The 14988-nt window shown below is 31.9% G+C and overlaps 1 protein-coding gene across 1 annotated transcript in view; it reads left to right on the top strand.

Annotated features, from left to right (window-relative positions):
• Positions 1 to 14988, top strand: part of LOC145283597 (steroid 17-alpha-hydroxylase/17,20 lyase-like) — a 134750-nt gene that overhangs the window by 109713 nt on the left and 10049 nt on the right. The window contains exons 7-9 of the mRNA XM_080132533.1: positions 1341 to 1549; positions 8515 to 8643; positions 13429 to 13533. Of these exons, the coding sequence (XP_079988659.1) occupies positions 1341 to 1549; positions 8515 to 8643; positions 13429 to 13533 (443 nt within the window). The remainder of the gene's footprint in view (positions 1 to 1340; positions 1550 to 8514; positions 8644 to 13428; positions 13534 to 14988) is intronic.

The raw sequence follows: 14988 nt of genomic DNA, 5'->3' as shown, positions 1-14988 counted from the left end.
GATTCAGTTATTGCCTTTGATATGAGCGTGTTCAATTTTGAAAATGATGCAGTGTCATCAGCAAATTTAACTTTTTGTTAGATATGCAAATACTAAATTCTCATCATAAAGCATCTTTTTTGGACAACAACTCTATTAAAACACTAATGAAAAGCAACAAAACAAACATATGGATTCCCAATGCAACTCATTAACATGAAAGCTGTCACTAAATGTGCTGAACAATTACTCACCTGCTTCTTATTTACACAATATCTACCAGTCAATATCTTTTGGTACTCTGTCAAAAACTTTTCCCAAACTACTTTTCTTGAATTTGTCTCTGGATAAACATAGCCTCAGTTGTACATCGCTCAGGCATAATCTAACTGCGTTTCATTTATGTTCTTCTGATTTCTTATTTGCTGCTCATTTATTTTCTCAACCACTTTCAGGGACTAGAAATAATACCGAAATACTTTTTCTATTTCATAACAGTGAAAAAAAAAAAAAAAAAAATTATTTAAGTTTAATAAATAATAATAATAATTTCTATTCAATAACTAATAATAATAATTTCTATTCGATAAAAATGAAAAAATGTAGAATTCAATTCACTGCTGAATAAATTGCACCTGAAAAACTAATTGTTAACGTTTTAATCTCTATTTATAAATTTATTGGATGTAAATAACTTTCCAAACTTTTAAACCTGTGGCACAATGGATATAAGTGCTAAGTATAATGAGTTCTAAGTGATAGTCTCTGAAAGGTTGAAGGTTCAATCTTCAGTACAGGTGATGCAAGACTACAATTATAAATTAATTAAAACTTCTACTCTGTCTTGGATAATGAATAAAATAAAGGGCTCCATTTGAAATTTTGTACAAATTCTCAAGTTTGATGAGATGCACATGAAGTATGTTGCGGGTGGGGTTACATCGACTGAAACGTTTTCAGAATAATATCCAGCAGTCCAAATAATACAAATTATCGATCTTCATCTAAAAAAGATTCTGAAACATAATTTCAATCTTTTATTACATAAGTATCATTTTCTTTTTAAATGACTAAAATGTTTAAAATCTTCTCATCTGATTATTAATTTTTCTCTTTTAAGAAATAATATTTTAAGAAATAAGTATCTACTTAAATATTATGGTATCGTTTGGTCAATTTCGTAAAAACATAAAGCAAAACAAAGATGGAAATAGAAAGATGCCCAGGAAGTGTTAGATGTATATGGCTAGATTATTATATAACTATTGATTATATCAATTGTCTCTCAACAAAATCTTACCATTTATAGAAAGAAAGGGTAAAACACATTTATTTTTGCCATGATATTTTTTTCTTTCCAGATATGAATTGAATGATCCTGACTTTACAAAAATTGTTGAAATCAATGAACGTTTCCTTAAATTGTTTGGAAACGGACTTCTCTCAGACTTTATTCCATGGATGAGCATATTTGAACGCTCAACAGTTCGACAGATCGATTCAATTTTTGAGACATTGAAGACAGATGCACAAGCCATTATTGAACAACACAAGGAAAATTTTGATCCAAGTGAGATACTTAAATACATGTAATAATTTAAATAGAAAATGTTGGAAAACCAAATAATGTTATGAAATATTTTATTAAATGATTGGAATCATTTATTTTTCTGAAACTTTTGGTGTAGACACCTTATTAACAAAAGATTTGTATTTAAAAGTTTGTTTTTTTTCCTTTTCATTTTTCTTAGTCTGGAGGAGTCAATCCCTCGCAGAGAATGAAAAGGATATATCTGATGTTATAGATGGTTGTAGTCAGTCTGAAGCAATGTGCACATGTGCATGGCTGGCACAAATTTAAACAGAAGTAGTTTGGTCTCGTCTTTGAAAACATTATTTTGGAAAACCAAATTCTGAAACGTCATTATGTTATTAAATATTTAATTAAATGATTAAACTCTATTTCTTTTTCTAAAACACCAGACATATCCTTTTCATTCTTCATGAGGAGTTGACCCCTCTGGATTAATACCATCAGAAAAATGTAGAGAAAAAATTAAAAAATGCAAGTCTTTGAAAAAGTGTCTACACCGAAAGTCTCGCAAAAAATGATTTTAATCATTTAATAAAATATTTCATATCATTATTTTGTTTTCCAATTAATCTTACAAAATAATGTTCTCAGAGATGTGTCAAAATTTTCTCTATTTAAAATTTAATATTTCAATATGATAACTCTTCAACAATTTATTTATATTTTCAGATAATCTTAAGAAAACATTCATTTGATTATTTGTTAAGAAAACATTCCATGATGTTAATTTTACTTATTTAGAAATAATTTTTTTTCAGTTAGAGATTTATATTTTTTCAACAAATACGCATTTTAATATGTTTGTCAAGAAAACTCTCTCTATTTAAAATTTAATATTTCAATATGATAACTCTTCACAAAGTAATGTTTAATTATGTCAATGTCTATACAAAATGATTCAACGCCTTTAGAGTTATGATACCTCCCTACAAGGACAGAGTTAGATAAAACGGTTGGATTTTAATGTATGGAACATCTAGCTTGCCAAAATGGAGCCAAAATAAAAATTTGCTCTATTTAGAAGGATTTCTCCTTAAAAAATGAAGTGTAGTATCAGAATAGATTTAATTCTAAAAAAAGGAAAAAAGAGGGTTTAAAAAAAATGAACTTCATATCCTATTCAACAGATTCATTCAATTTTTAAGATATTGAAGGCAGATGCACAGACTGTTATTGGACATCACAAGATAAATGGCGATCCAAGTGATATACTTAAATACATTTAGTTAGAAAATATTGGAAAACCAAAAAATGTTATGAAATATTTTATTAATTGATTTTTTTTTTTCAAATACTTTTGGTGTAGATACACCTTTTTCAAAGAAGACATATTTTTTTAAAAGTTTTTTTTTACTCATAGAGAGCTGTGCTAGTATATCTCCTATGTATGTATTGGTTACAGAAATTCCTCTCTGGACCAAAGTATCATAGGATTGCAGCAACAGATGCCAAATACAAATTCGATACATCTAGCCTGTTAGTCACTATCTTAGGCAACTACTGATCACCATTACATACGCCTCCATTCATTATATTAGAATTTTACATTTCTTCCTAGGAGAGCCACGATCACCATCACAACTTCTTCTGAGGAAGTAGTTATGCTTTTTCTTTCTAAATATTTACTACTTCCATCGCCATCAGTTGACACTGGGTATATTTCCCTACTATATTTTGGTTTGACCGCTATTAACTGTTCATTATATGCCTACACCGAGCATATTCTATGCATTCTATATTACACAAATAATAACATTTCCCTAATCTGAATCCAGCTATTCTGATTGATTGAACTCTCACCAACCTTACATTCTAGATTACAAAGTTATCATATTAAACGAACACTAAGATACCTTACAAATATGGAGTCTCAATCTTTTTACATGGATCTGATCGGAACCATGCCATTTCCTACTAATACTGAGACATTACTTATTTCGCTTTAAAACTTTCTCTGTCAGTGTACTATTGCAGCAAAAGAACAAGGTCTCCCATGCCAAATGAAGTATCTTATTTTTTTTAGATGATATACTTTGCCCTCTTACTGCTATTCTTTTTTGCCTATTTCTGGCAGTCTTTCCTGCTGCCATTAAATGACCATAATATATTTTCTATTTTGGGTAATTTCTTCAAACAAAATACACTGTGTATTATTTATTTAGTTTTTTTTTTCTGATTCTACACGTTGTCTTACAAATATTTACATTAGCAGAATTTGACGTAAACACTTTTTTAAATTGACTAAACGAACATAATTTTTTTTTTTTTTTTTTTTTTTTTGAAGGGGGATAATCCTTCTTACAAAATCAGACATGCTATTTTTTCTGTGTGTGTGTGTGGGGGGGGTCAGGTCTACATGTGGTCTTACGATATATTATCTCCACTGAATTTGATGTCAACACCGGATTCATTAAACTAAATGAACACATTTTTACTTTTTGGGGGTGGGGTAACATTTCTTCTTAGGATATATGACATGTTTTTTTTTCTTTCTAATCTTCATGTGAAATAAAATAAACAAACGTGATACAGTTTTCTTCTTTTTCCTATTTATAGATAAGAAATGCAACACAGTTTTCTTTAATTTATAACTATTTCTTTAAAAGAACTATGACAAACTTGATTAGCTACTTATTTATAGAAAATACGAAAAAAGTAGTAACTTTTTCCTTCCATTATAAATTACAGTACTTTCCCCTAACAAGTCACGCTTATTACGTGTAATTATGGGGATATTCTACATGATTTATACTTGCGTAATATTTGCATAAAAAGGTTATAGTAAATACAAATCTGTTTATATATATTTGTTTGAAAATTTTGCCTACCAAACTCCTCTGTCTGTTTTTGGTTAACAGACATGAAACTTCATATATAGGATATTCAAACCCATGCAAAACTTTATATTTGGATTTTAACCGAGGAAAATTGGTGCAAAAGTATGAAAACTAAAAAAATGGAATTTGCCAGGTAAAAGTCGAATGACGGCATTACGAATATGCATACATAACGTCATAGTTATTGGTTCACATTTTAATTTTTAGCTTTGTAGCAAACATGTCTTCATAGCTCAGTCATTAATGTCAAAGGAAAAAGTAAATCATAAGCTAAACGTCTTTGTTTCAATTCTTGGTGGTGGCACACAAGTCATTTTTTTTTTTTAACTTTTAAAATCATTACTATATATTGGGTCCAATATAATGGAATAATAAATACGAAATTTGCATTAATCAAAATATCATATTTAAGCATGTTTTATGATCGGGCAATGCCGAGTGGCCTGCTAGTATGAATATAATAATAAATAAATTATTATATATTTATACAGAATATTATATTTACTATTTATAATTAATGCTTTCTATATTGTATTTAATTCTATAGTAGGTTTACTTGGGCATCTAACATATATTCTACGTATTACTTTTCATCATTCTTCTCTCTTTATAAGTTTTACTTTGTCAGCTGGCTTTTAAATATCTCCACATATTATTATTACATCTATCGAAACATGAAAATAATGATCACGATGAGAATAGCAGTTTTTTCCTGTAGAAATTGTGCCAGACAAGGCATGAAGTTACTTGATATACTAAGTTTAAAAAATACTAAAGGTAAAAAACTAGCCAACGGCAAGGTTAGATAGATAGGTTCCGACCCATAAAACAGCAGTTCTTCCCCCTTTGTCAGAAACATCACACATGGAATGTGAGGACTAAAGGACAAAATAAGGGAAACGAGAGCTACAAGAGTTTAAATAATACAAATTATCAATTACCATCTTCAGAATTTTGAAACATAATGAACACAATACGAGCAAAATGTATCTCTTCTGATACTACACATCATCTGCTATCAATTTTTATCTTTGTCTCAATCCAGTGCTCCTTTTTGGAGAGCTTGATTTTCCATATGTTAAAACCCAACCTTGTGTCATTGTCTTCAAGGGGTGACAGATATATAGAGATTCTATATAATCCCTCCCTCCCCCATTTTAAATATAGTAACGATAAAAACTAAGCAGGCCTCTAGTGTGTTACTGAAAGAAACTATCCTTTCTGTGATTTTGGCTCTACAGTCAGTGAGAAGTAGCAACCTCTCGGTATTCATGTCAATTCTCTACATTTACAAATGTCGTTCTCGTTAACACGAATTCCAGATGTAATAAATCTAGTTAAAACTAAAGACTTGAGAAAGGTTAAAGTTTGAAAGATAAACCGAGATTTTTTTTAGAATAGATACGTAAATTGTTACATCATTATGCAATTGGACATATTTAAAATAAATATCAAGGTCATAGTAGATATTCGTTTCCAGAGGTCAACCACTTAAAACACGTTTTTCTCAAAAGTTTTTATCTATATTTTGTTACAATTATTATTTAAAAAAAAACATGAATTATACTTTAAATGTTTTTTTGTTTTTTTTTAACTAAATTCATTTTAACTTCTACAAATTGTAAGTTTCATATTTTCTTGTAACTTTGAGGGAAGTATATTACTAATCATCATCACATCTTACGAATCTGAAGATTCTATTGTTGGCATTGGTTTCATCAATATTTTTCTAGTTAGAATTCTTTCTAGAAAGACATTTAAGTACTTATGGGAGTGACCATGTAAGGGTTACTAACATCCTAAATGAAAGTGATTTTTGTGGATCAAGCTGGATTCAAACTCGGAACACCTAGGTTATCAGTCCATGTTGTTAATCAACCATTGTCACCTCCTAATCATAACAAAATATTACTGATTGGTTTATTTAATGCTGTATTTTGATTGGTTGGTTCGTTTACAACATGTTAACTTTTGTCTCATGCTATCCAAACTAGATGTATCATTATGGGAAGGGGATGGGTCAAAATTATTACATTATTATAAAAAAGAAACTTTTACAGCATCCCCCTCGCCAAAAAAAAATGTTTGCCAGTATTGCACTAAATTTGGCATTAATCTACCGGGTGTGTCATGAGAAGGTAGATACATATTACAACTACTATTAATAATAATAACAATAATTATAAACACTTACTGATTCTAAAACCATAGGATAAAGTTACGAGTAATTTAGCTTAAAGAATCCTTGGCATGCTGAATCTAATAAAATTAAGAATGCTAATTATAATATAGTTTGGAATATTTTAAATGAAGATTGATAATTTCAATTATTTGGACTGCTGTTCTCGAAGGTTATATTAGCCAAAATATTCAGTCCAGATAATACAAATTATTAATGATATTTAAATATCCTTTCTTAAAAAAACAAAAAAAGCCTCTGTTTTGGAAAGGTTTTACTACTAATAATATTTAAATTCAATAAATTAGAGAGGTTTCTAGTTTTCTTATCACTGTGTATCCATCTCTTTAAATGTATGCGAAAGGCAATTTTACCATAAATGGCTACTGACTATTTTCCATCTCTGGACCACGTTAACATGGGAATGTTTCCCTGATGATTACAACATGATCAATTTCAAATCCAATGTTAACAAATATTGTCTCCATAACCAAGCAAATTTTGTTTATTCCATAGATTACTTTTAATCCTCTAATAATATGCTTTGCCATTCAAGTGATAGTCTATTCATTTCATTAATCCTTATCCTCGAGTAGTTTTTAATCTTGATAAATGATGACTTGATAAAAGCCCATGAATTATCTTTGTAGTGATGCTTGAAGACAACTTTCGTGTGTCAGTTTAATAACTTAGAATATTTTATTATTTTGTCATGTTGTGAAGATGCACCTGATGTGCACTCACCAGCCGTGAATGTTTTCCACGGTGTGTCAGGTCAAAGTTGCTCACCGTCCCATCTGGTCATCACTGCAATGAAAAGTTTTCACACCAAGCAAAACCAGAAGTCCAGTTTATAAACAAAGAATAGATGCTTACTATTACATTTTTAGTCTACAAATGATAGCAGTCTACTTAGGGAAATGATAGACTTGCATCACTGAATCTTTGCTTGACCAGATCGAAATACAACCTGCTCAGACTCCCTGATAGATTTCACCAGAATCAAACTGCCTCTCTCCAACTTTTCCTCTGCCTCCTCTTTTGGGGATAGGATATTTGCTATGACCTCCTCTCTTCCTATTCCCATGGGATCTCTTCACATTTGGCTGGTCTTGCGGTTTGTTTGTGGTTACTGTTCATTTGCCCTGGGGTTAGTTTCTCCAGACATCAACTGACAAGATCTAAGACTATCTCCATTATGGATCTTATCTGCAAATAACTGTGGATATTGTTTTTCTCACAAAAGACAATTCAAGTGAGACTTTTCCCCATTCACTTCAACACAGAGAATATCTTTTGGGGCAGTTTTGCTAGGCAGAGATATTTTCAGTTCTTTGCACCCCCTCCCTCTTCCTCTGGCCAAGCATCTACCATTGCAACACCCGTCATTCACATATGCATTGTTTTGCGCATTTTTACATGAATTCTATGTTTCAAAGATTGTTTGAAAAGTAAAGCCTCCTACTCCATTCTCAATGCACGTTTGTCAGCTGTGAACGATGGCTGTGCATGGTTATCCGGAACACGCTTTGTCATATCAGTGACGTTCCAAAAGTAAAGCATTCTACTTTTTATTTTTGATTCAAAAAGTTGAAGAACTATGAAGATGGAGGTGGTACCATTAAAACAGAATTAATTTTTCTACATAGTCACCATCATTCTTGATGCACTTTTGCCCGGAATTCAATGACACATCTCTGCATGACAGGGGTTGTTTTCTTAGTCTCACACTGTCAACATCTGCAACAGAGAGCTGATACTTTCAGGTCATGTATGCATAAGTTCAGTCATCATAATAATGCAATTTGTAATCCTCTCTGATCCATTCGCGTGGAATTAAAAAAAATAGGAGGCATTTCTTTTGGAAGATATTACTTGTAAAGATGTCTAGATGCTAGTATAACTATTTTCTGTTTATATTTCAGATGATCCCAAGGATGTTATGGACTATCTGTTGCTGACCAAACACAATGCTCAAGAAGAAGGTCATACGGAACTTTTAAACGAGTTGACTGATGTTCATTTGCGACAGATTATGTTGGATATCATTTTTGGTTTGTAGATTATTTTTATTTTTTTGCTTTTTTAAAATTTCTTGGAATTTCTTGGATGAAGATTTTTCTTACAAATATTTGTTGTTCGGAAAAGATGATTGACATCTGATCATTTGGTTCTGCTTTTATTCACCCTGAACATAGCATATTGCTACAAGCATAATGAGCTACTGTGATAGAAGACAGATTTATGGGGGGGCAGTATTTTTGGTAGTATGACCACATAGATTTGGGCGATTCTATTTATAACCATGTGTGATAAGAATAAACCAATCAAATACCAGAACAGCTTTATAAAATGGATTGATCTTACGTTTCTGAATTTTTTAGATGAGGATTTGTTATTCGTATTATTTGGATTCTGCTGTTCTCATCTTTGTATAGGTATAAGATCTGACCCTGACAACAGGAAGTAATCAGGGGTAATTTCCCTCGAATAGGAAGCAGCCAGTGGTGATCTCCCCTGGTGGTTATATATAGCAGAGAAACAGGAGCAGCCATTTGCTTTTTGTGTTGAATTCAGTAATGACACATTTTCCCACTTTACACAAAAATTACAATCTTGAGTATCATTTTCACAACGTTTTTGTCAGTGTAACCTCTGACCTTCTTCAGATGTATCTTATTGAACTCGGGAATTTTTCTGTTGAACTTGGGAAGCTGGACGGAATTTTGAATGGAACCCTTTACTTAATTTATGCCCTACTTGTTTTGCAATCCTTTGTGTACAGCATGCTACCCCCATGAATTAAATAAAAGTTTCTGTTTGAAATTCTGTCCAGATTCTTGAATTCAACAAGACACACCTGAAGAAGGTCAGAAGTTACATCAACGAAAATGTGAGAATGACACTCAAAATGAGAACAGTAGTCTGAAGAATCCAAATATGAAGACTGAATCTTGTTGAATTTTTCAGTGAAATCTTTCTGTCTCAAAACAAGAAGATCACTATGGTTCTGCCGATCGTGACTGTATGAATTCTTGGCCTGGGAAAGCTTCTCTAACTGGATTTATGCTTTTTTTACTTGGACCTACATTTTTTTTCTATTTCAAGAATGACTTTACACTGTGATATGATTCTGTTCATTTTGTCAGGGAAACAACAAGAAAGGAATTGCAAAGGCAAACTGTTTGAAGAAAAAAGCTATTGCAATTGAAAATTTTCCCTCATTTAGAGATCTCTGTAGTGAAGGGGTGGATGCAGTAAGTTCAGCGAAACACATTCTGCAGAAATGCTTACAAAATCTGGAGCTTGATAGGTAGTGTGAGACCTATTAGATTAGAAATTCGTTTTTGTCCCCTGTTCAAGAGGAACAAACTAGTGATTGGTGCACCAGTGAGTGAATGGTGACTTTATAAAGATATAGTATTCTGGCAGATCTGAGAATTTTTTTACCCCGGTAAAGGGAGCCTACCTTCTTTGCAGCAGGTTTGGCAACGTCTACATACTTTTCCATTTTTCCAAGACACCACATATCAAAGCGACTTGAGGAAAAAGTTTAATGAAATGGATAGATTATAAATTGAATGGTTGTAATAATATGAGCGATATGTACAAAAATTCCTGAACATCTTATAAGATATTTTTTGTGCCTGGTATGAAAAAATTATTCAGTCCATAGACAATATAGATTTTTCTAGAATTCAAGCATGTCCTATTCAATCCTTTCATAGCATTGTTCATCATCCAATTGGCAATCTCCGTAACCTTTATCCTCGAGTGTTTTTTTTTTGCATTGCTTACTGGTGGCTCATTCATATAAAAAAATAAATGCGTCACAATTTTAAAACATGTTTTATATAACATTTTAAATCTCTTCTACATTAATTGGTTATTAGATTGACTTTAAATCTCATCGTTTTATTTAGTTTAATGTTCGTCTTACATGCTGGCATATATTGGATGACTTTTAGAAATTGTCTTCCAAACAAATCTATCTTTGGCCCCATGTTTTCATTTCACTCTCTCTCTCTTTCAAATCTATCTTTAGCACTTCCTTCCATGTTTCATTGAACTTTTCCTGATAACTGAACCTGATACTTCAACTGCTACTTTCAATGTGACCATACCAATGAAGTCTCCTGTTCTGCGCATATCTCTCTATACTCTAAAGATTTAATCTTTCTCTGAGTCCATCAGATCTAAGTTTTTCTTTAAGACTCACATTACACATCTATTTTATCATTCTCCTATCATTACTCTCCATACTCTACTTCATTGTACACTGTACACAGTATGATGAAGTGAAAAATTATCAGTTAGAGTTGAGGATATGTGTTGCATGGAGAGAAATGATATCTATTAAGCATATGTACTCTGTATATATATGCCTGATAGATTATTTGCTTGGTCAACAGTGCCAACGCTCTGCTGGTTTGTAATGGCCGAAGTTCCCTGCACTCTTAACTGTAGCATTCACACTAGCACCAGCTCCTCCCTGTGCCCCAATGGTATCACAAATCATCTGAACAACATCAATAGCCATACAAATATACTTTCTCCATTTTTCTATAAATTTATTTATTCATGCTACAATCCTTTTAATTTCTATCACTATAATGGAATTTAATCCGTGTGTGTGTTTTAGTGTTAGAAATGTGTGTTTAATCATTGGTTTCTTGATATTTTGTAAATGTGTTTTTAATTTGTATTGTTTTGATTGCTATCCTAATCCTGAGTGTCATTCGCACAATGTTTTGGCTGATTTAACCTCTGACCTTTTTTTTTTACATGGGGGTCACCACTTATCAAGGCCCAAAGGCCACTCAGGGATAAGGGTTATTGCGTGTACAGTAATCAGTGAGATAGTATTGTAGTAATCATTAGTATTGGGGGTTTTGATAGAGTGTCTTAAGGGGGCGGTTTGTCAGGAGTTTGTTTATGTTGGACTTGAAGACGTCCAAGTTGTAGTCAGGTGGGAAACAGGCAAGTGGCAGAGAGTTCCACTGGTGTGCAGTTCTAAGAAAGAAGCTTTGCTCATGGAATCTACGTTTGGATGTAGGCACAGATAAAGGATGGGGAAAATTATTCTCCAGGTATATCTTGTCGAACTCGGGGAATTTTTTGATCAAACTTGAAAAACTTTTTTGTCAAACTCTGGAATCTGCATCAAATTTTAAATGGGACCCTTTATTTAATCCGCATGGAGAAGCATACTCTCGTTCTGTCAGCTATGACCCGGTAGAAGTCTTTAGTAATTCATAATTGTATTCTTCATATCAACTGTACTGAAGATTGACCCTTCAACCTCTAGAAGAGTGTCACTTACAATTGAATTTTATTTGGTACTCCATTTGTTACACCATGTGTTTACTTTGTTTTTAATTTTTACGTGTTTATAAGTGGTTGGAAAATAAACGATTTAATTTGTGTAGCTCTGAGAAAAGGTTAACAACAACATAAACAAATTCTTGATGAACCGCTCCCTTAAGTAATCCAATTTATCAAATTTCCATTACTAATGATTACTACAATATTATCCCATTGACTACTGTACATTCAATAGCCCTTATCCTCGAGTGGCCTCCGGGTCTTGATAAGTGGTGACTCCTATGTAAAAAAAAAAAAAAAAAAAAAAAAACATGCATTTTTAGTCTCAACATCTGGAAGAAGTGGAACTTCAAAAGAATTGAAAAGCATCAAAATCACAAAATTATCTGAAGAATAATGCTTGCAAATATGACAACCATGCATTTTTACTTATTAATGAAGTGTACAGTTTGTAAAATTTTGTATGTTAAACCTGAATTAATTAAGTTCTTTAGCTTATACAATTACAACCCCTTGTCCTTAGAGAAGGCATTCAGTGACAGCATGGTGAGATGCCCAAGGCATTAATTAGGACAACTAGAGCTTAAAAACCCATGCTTGCAAAGAGATCATCTAAATGTGCGTGGCAAAAGGAAGTCATACACGCCACGAAGTGTTAGCTATAAGAACTATTCAACTGTTTAAGGTTAACAACTCGCCATGTGGTTATTATTACTAGAAGTTGCTAGTGACTTATGTCTGTGTGCGAGCTTCTACTGATACCAAAATATCATGAATCTGTTTCCAACACTAGCAATAAATTTAACTTTAACTGTAGAGGTCTCCACATTTCAATTTATTTTTACTTTAATTGGACTGCTTGCCTTTGAAATTCCTTTCTTACTCCCTGTTTCCCTGATGTTAGCATTGTGAAGAAATTTAAACGTACTGTAAACAAAAATCTTGCATTTAGAATGCCCATAAGAAATTTTGCCCTTTATCACAGTAGCCCTTATGTCTCGGTGGCAAAATGCCTTGTTTAGGGTGATTTAAAAAAAAGTTTGTAATGGTAGACTGCATTAGCTAGCCTGTTTGGTGGATTTTTGAATAAATAAATACTAAATAAATCTGTGATTATTTTTTATTCCATTTTCTTTTTTTTTAACTTCTCCTCCTTGCTTAAAAAAGATTTCTCCTGACATTTTAAAGAGATTTTTCCATGTAACTCTTCTTTTAAAAAATTTCACCTTGTTACATTTTATAAAAGATTTCTTTACATTAATATTTTTTAATTTTTTCCTTGTTTTTTTTTTTTTTAAAGGATTTGACCATCTTACTCTTTTTTAAAACAAGATTTCTCAATGTTATTTTGTGAGATTTTTTAAAGATCAAAAACACTATAAAATAGAAGTAAGATTGTCAGATATTTATATTTTAGATTATTACATTATGTTTTACATAGTTTATATATTGCACTTGTTAAATAAAATTGGTATTTTTCGTCCATTTTCTATTTTCATTTTTTGCTGTTTTAGCTGGAACTTTCACAAGCAGCATGACAATTACCTGGGTAATTTTGCTGGTGATGCGACACCCAGAGGTTCAAGTTAAAATGCATAAGGAGATTGATTCTGTCCTTGGTACGTATCAAAATGAAATTGCCTGAATTGATTACAATAAATATAACAACATAATTCAATTCTGTAGTGAATAATAACCTCCTCAATGGAAAAATAGAAGTGGTTTGTGTTACAAAAAATAAGTTTGATTATTTCAAAATATAAAATAGCAACAGTATTGTTTTTTTTTTTTTTTTTTATTAAAGATGTAAATAATTTGACTTCAAAAAAGACTATATATAACTTAAAGAAATTGTAGCACAAGTTGTCTCTACATTTCACATAGTGAGTTACTTCATGGAAAAATGATGTGTTTTATGTAAGACAAGAGACTGGGATTTCGGATTATTAATGTTGGACAACAATTTGTCTCTTGTGGACTGGGGTTTTTGGATTATTAATGTTGGACAACAATTTGTCTTACAGAATGCATATGAGTGCATAGGAAAATATCAACAGAAACTTGCAAAGATATTAGCAGCAGTATCGAAAAAAGCAAATTAGGAAGTATGCTCGGGCTTGCATCAAAATGAAAAAGAAAAAATACTCCACATGATCAGGGGTGAGAAACAAAGTGCAAGTTGAAAAAGATGGATGTGTAAAGTCAAAGAAATGGCTGGCTATGGTCGGCAAGTGGTCGGGGAGAAAGGAAAACATTGCCAAGTGAGATGGATGTGTAAACTTGTGGTGGTGGCAAGAGACTTTTAGGCTGATGTCAAGATGGCGGGATTTTGTTAATCTCATGGCGGAAAAAATGAATAGTTAGGAAAAACAAGAAGCAGGCATCATTTGGAAAGTAATGGAAATAAATGCCTTTTGCTAAAACAGAAAAAAAGTCGAGTCAGATTTATTTTTTGTTTGGTTGTTCCTTTTTTATGGTACCAGATGGGATGAAGGTCCAAGGGATTTTGAATTGTAACAAACACAGTTTGAGTGGCGTAACAACCATGTTACATTTGTCTTCTATGGACTGGAGTTTTTGAATTTTTGATGTTGAACAACAGTTTGTCTCCTGTGAATGGGGTTTGGGATTTTCTGTGTTAGATTTGTGGGGAAGGTGCTTTTTGATTACAATTGCAATTATGTGACAACTAAAATTGAAAACATAAGTGAATGTGCAGAAAATAAAGTATTACAAATGATCAATTATGGCATAGCAGAAAAATTGTCTCTTTTGAATTCTAGCAAATTTTTGTAAACTTTGGTATGATACAAGAAGAACAGAGTCTTTATGTTGGGAGTCATTTTACTACGAAAATGAATCTCTCAATTTGGCACATGTGAGCAAGTCAGTAAACTTGAAACCTGAGGTTTGAAGTCATTTATAGAATTTACAAGATTTTTCAAGAAGAGATAATTTCATCACCACTAGATTTATGTGTGCACAGAAAAATCTGGGGTATTATCTGAACTAAGGGATTGTTTATATAAAAAAAAAACAATTTTTAAATGAATGCAATTTAAGTCTTGTATGCA

This window comes from Euprymna scolopes, chromosome 8 (genome assembly GCF_053919585.1).
Source record: "Euprymna scolopes isolate OS-2025 chromosome 8, ASM5391958v1, whole genome shotgun sequence".
In the NCBI taxonomy this organism is placed as follows: domain Eukaryota; kingdom Metazoa; phylum Mollusca; class Cephalopoda; order Sepiida; family Sepiolidae; genus Euprymna; species Euprymna scolopes.
This window is presented reverse-complemented; position numbering and strand designations above follow the sequence as displayed.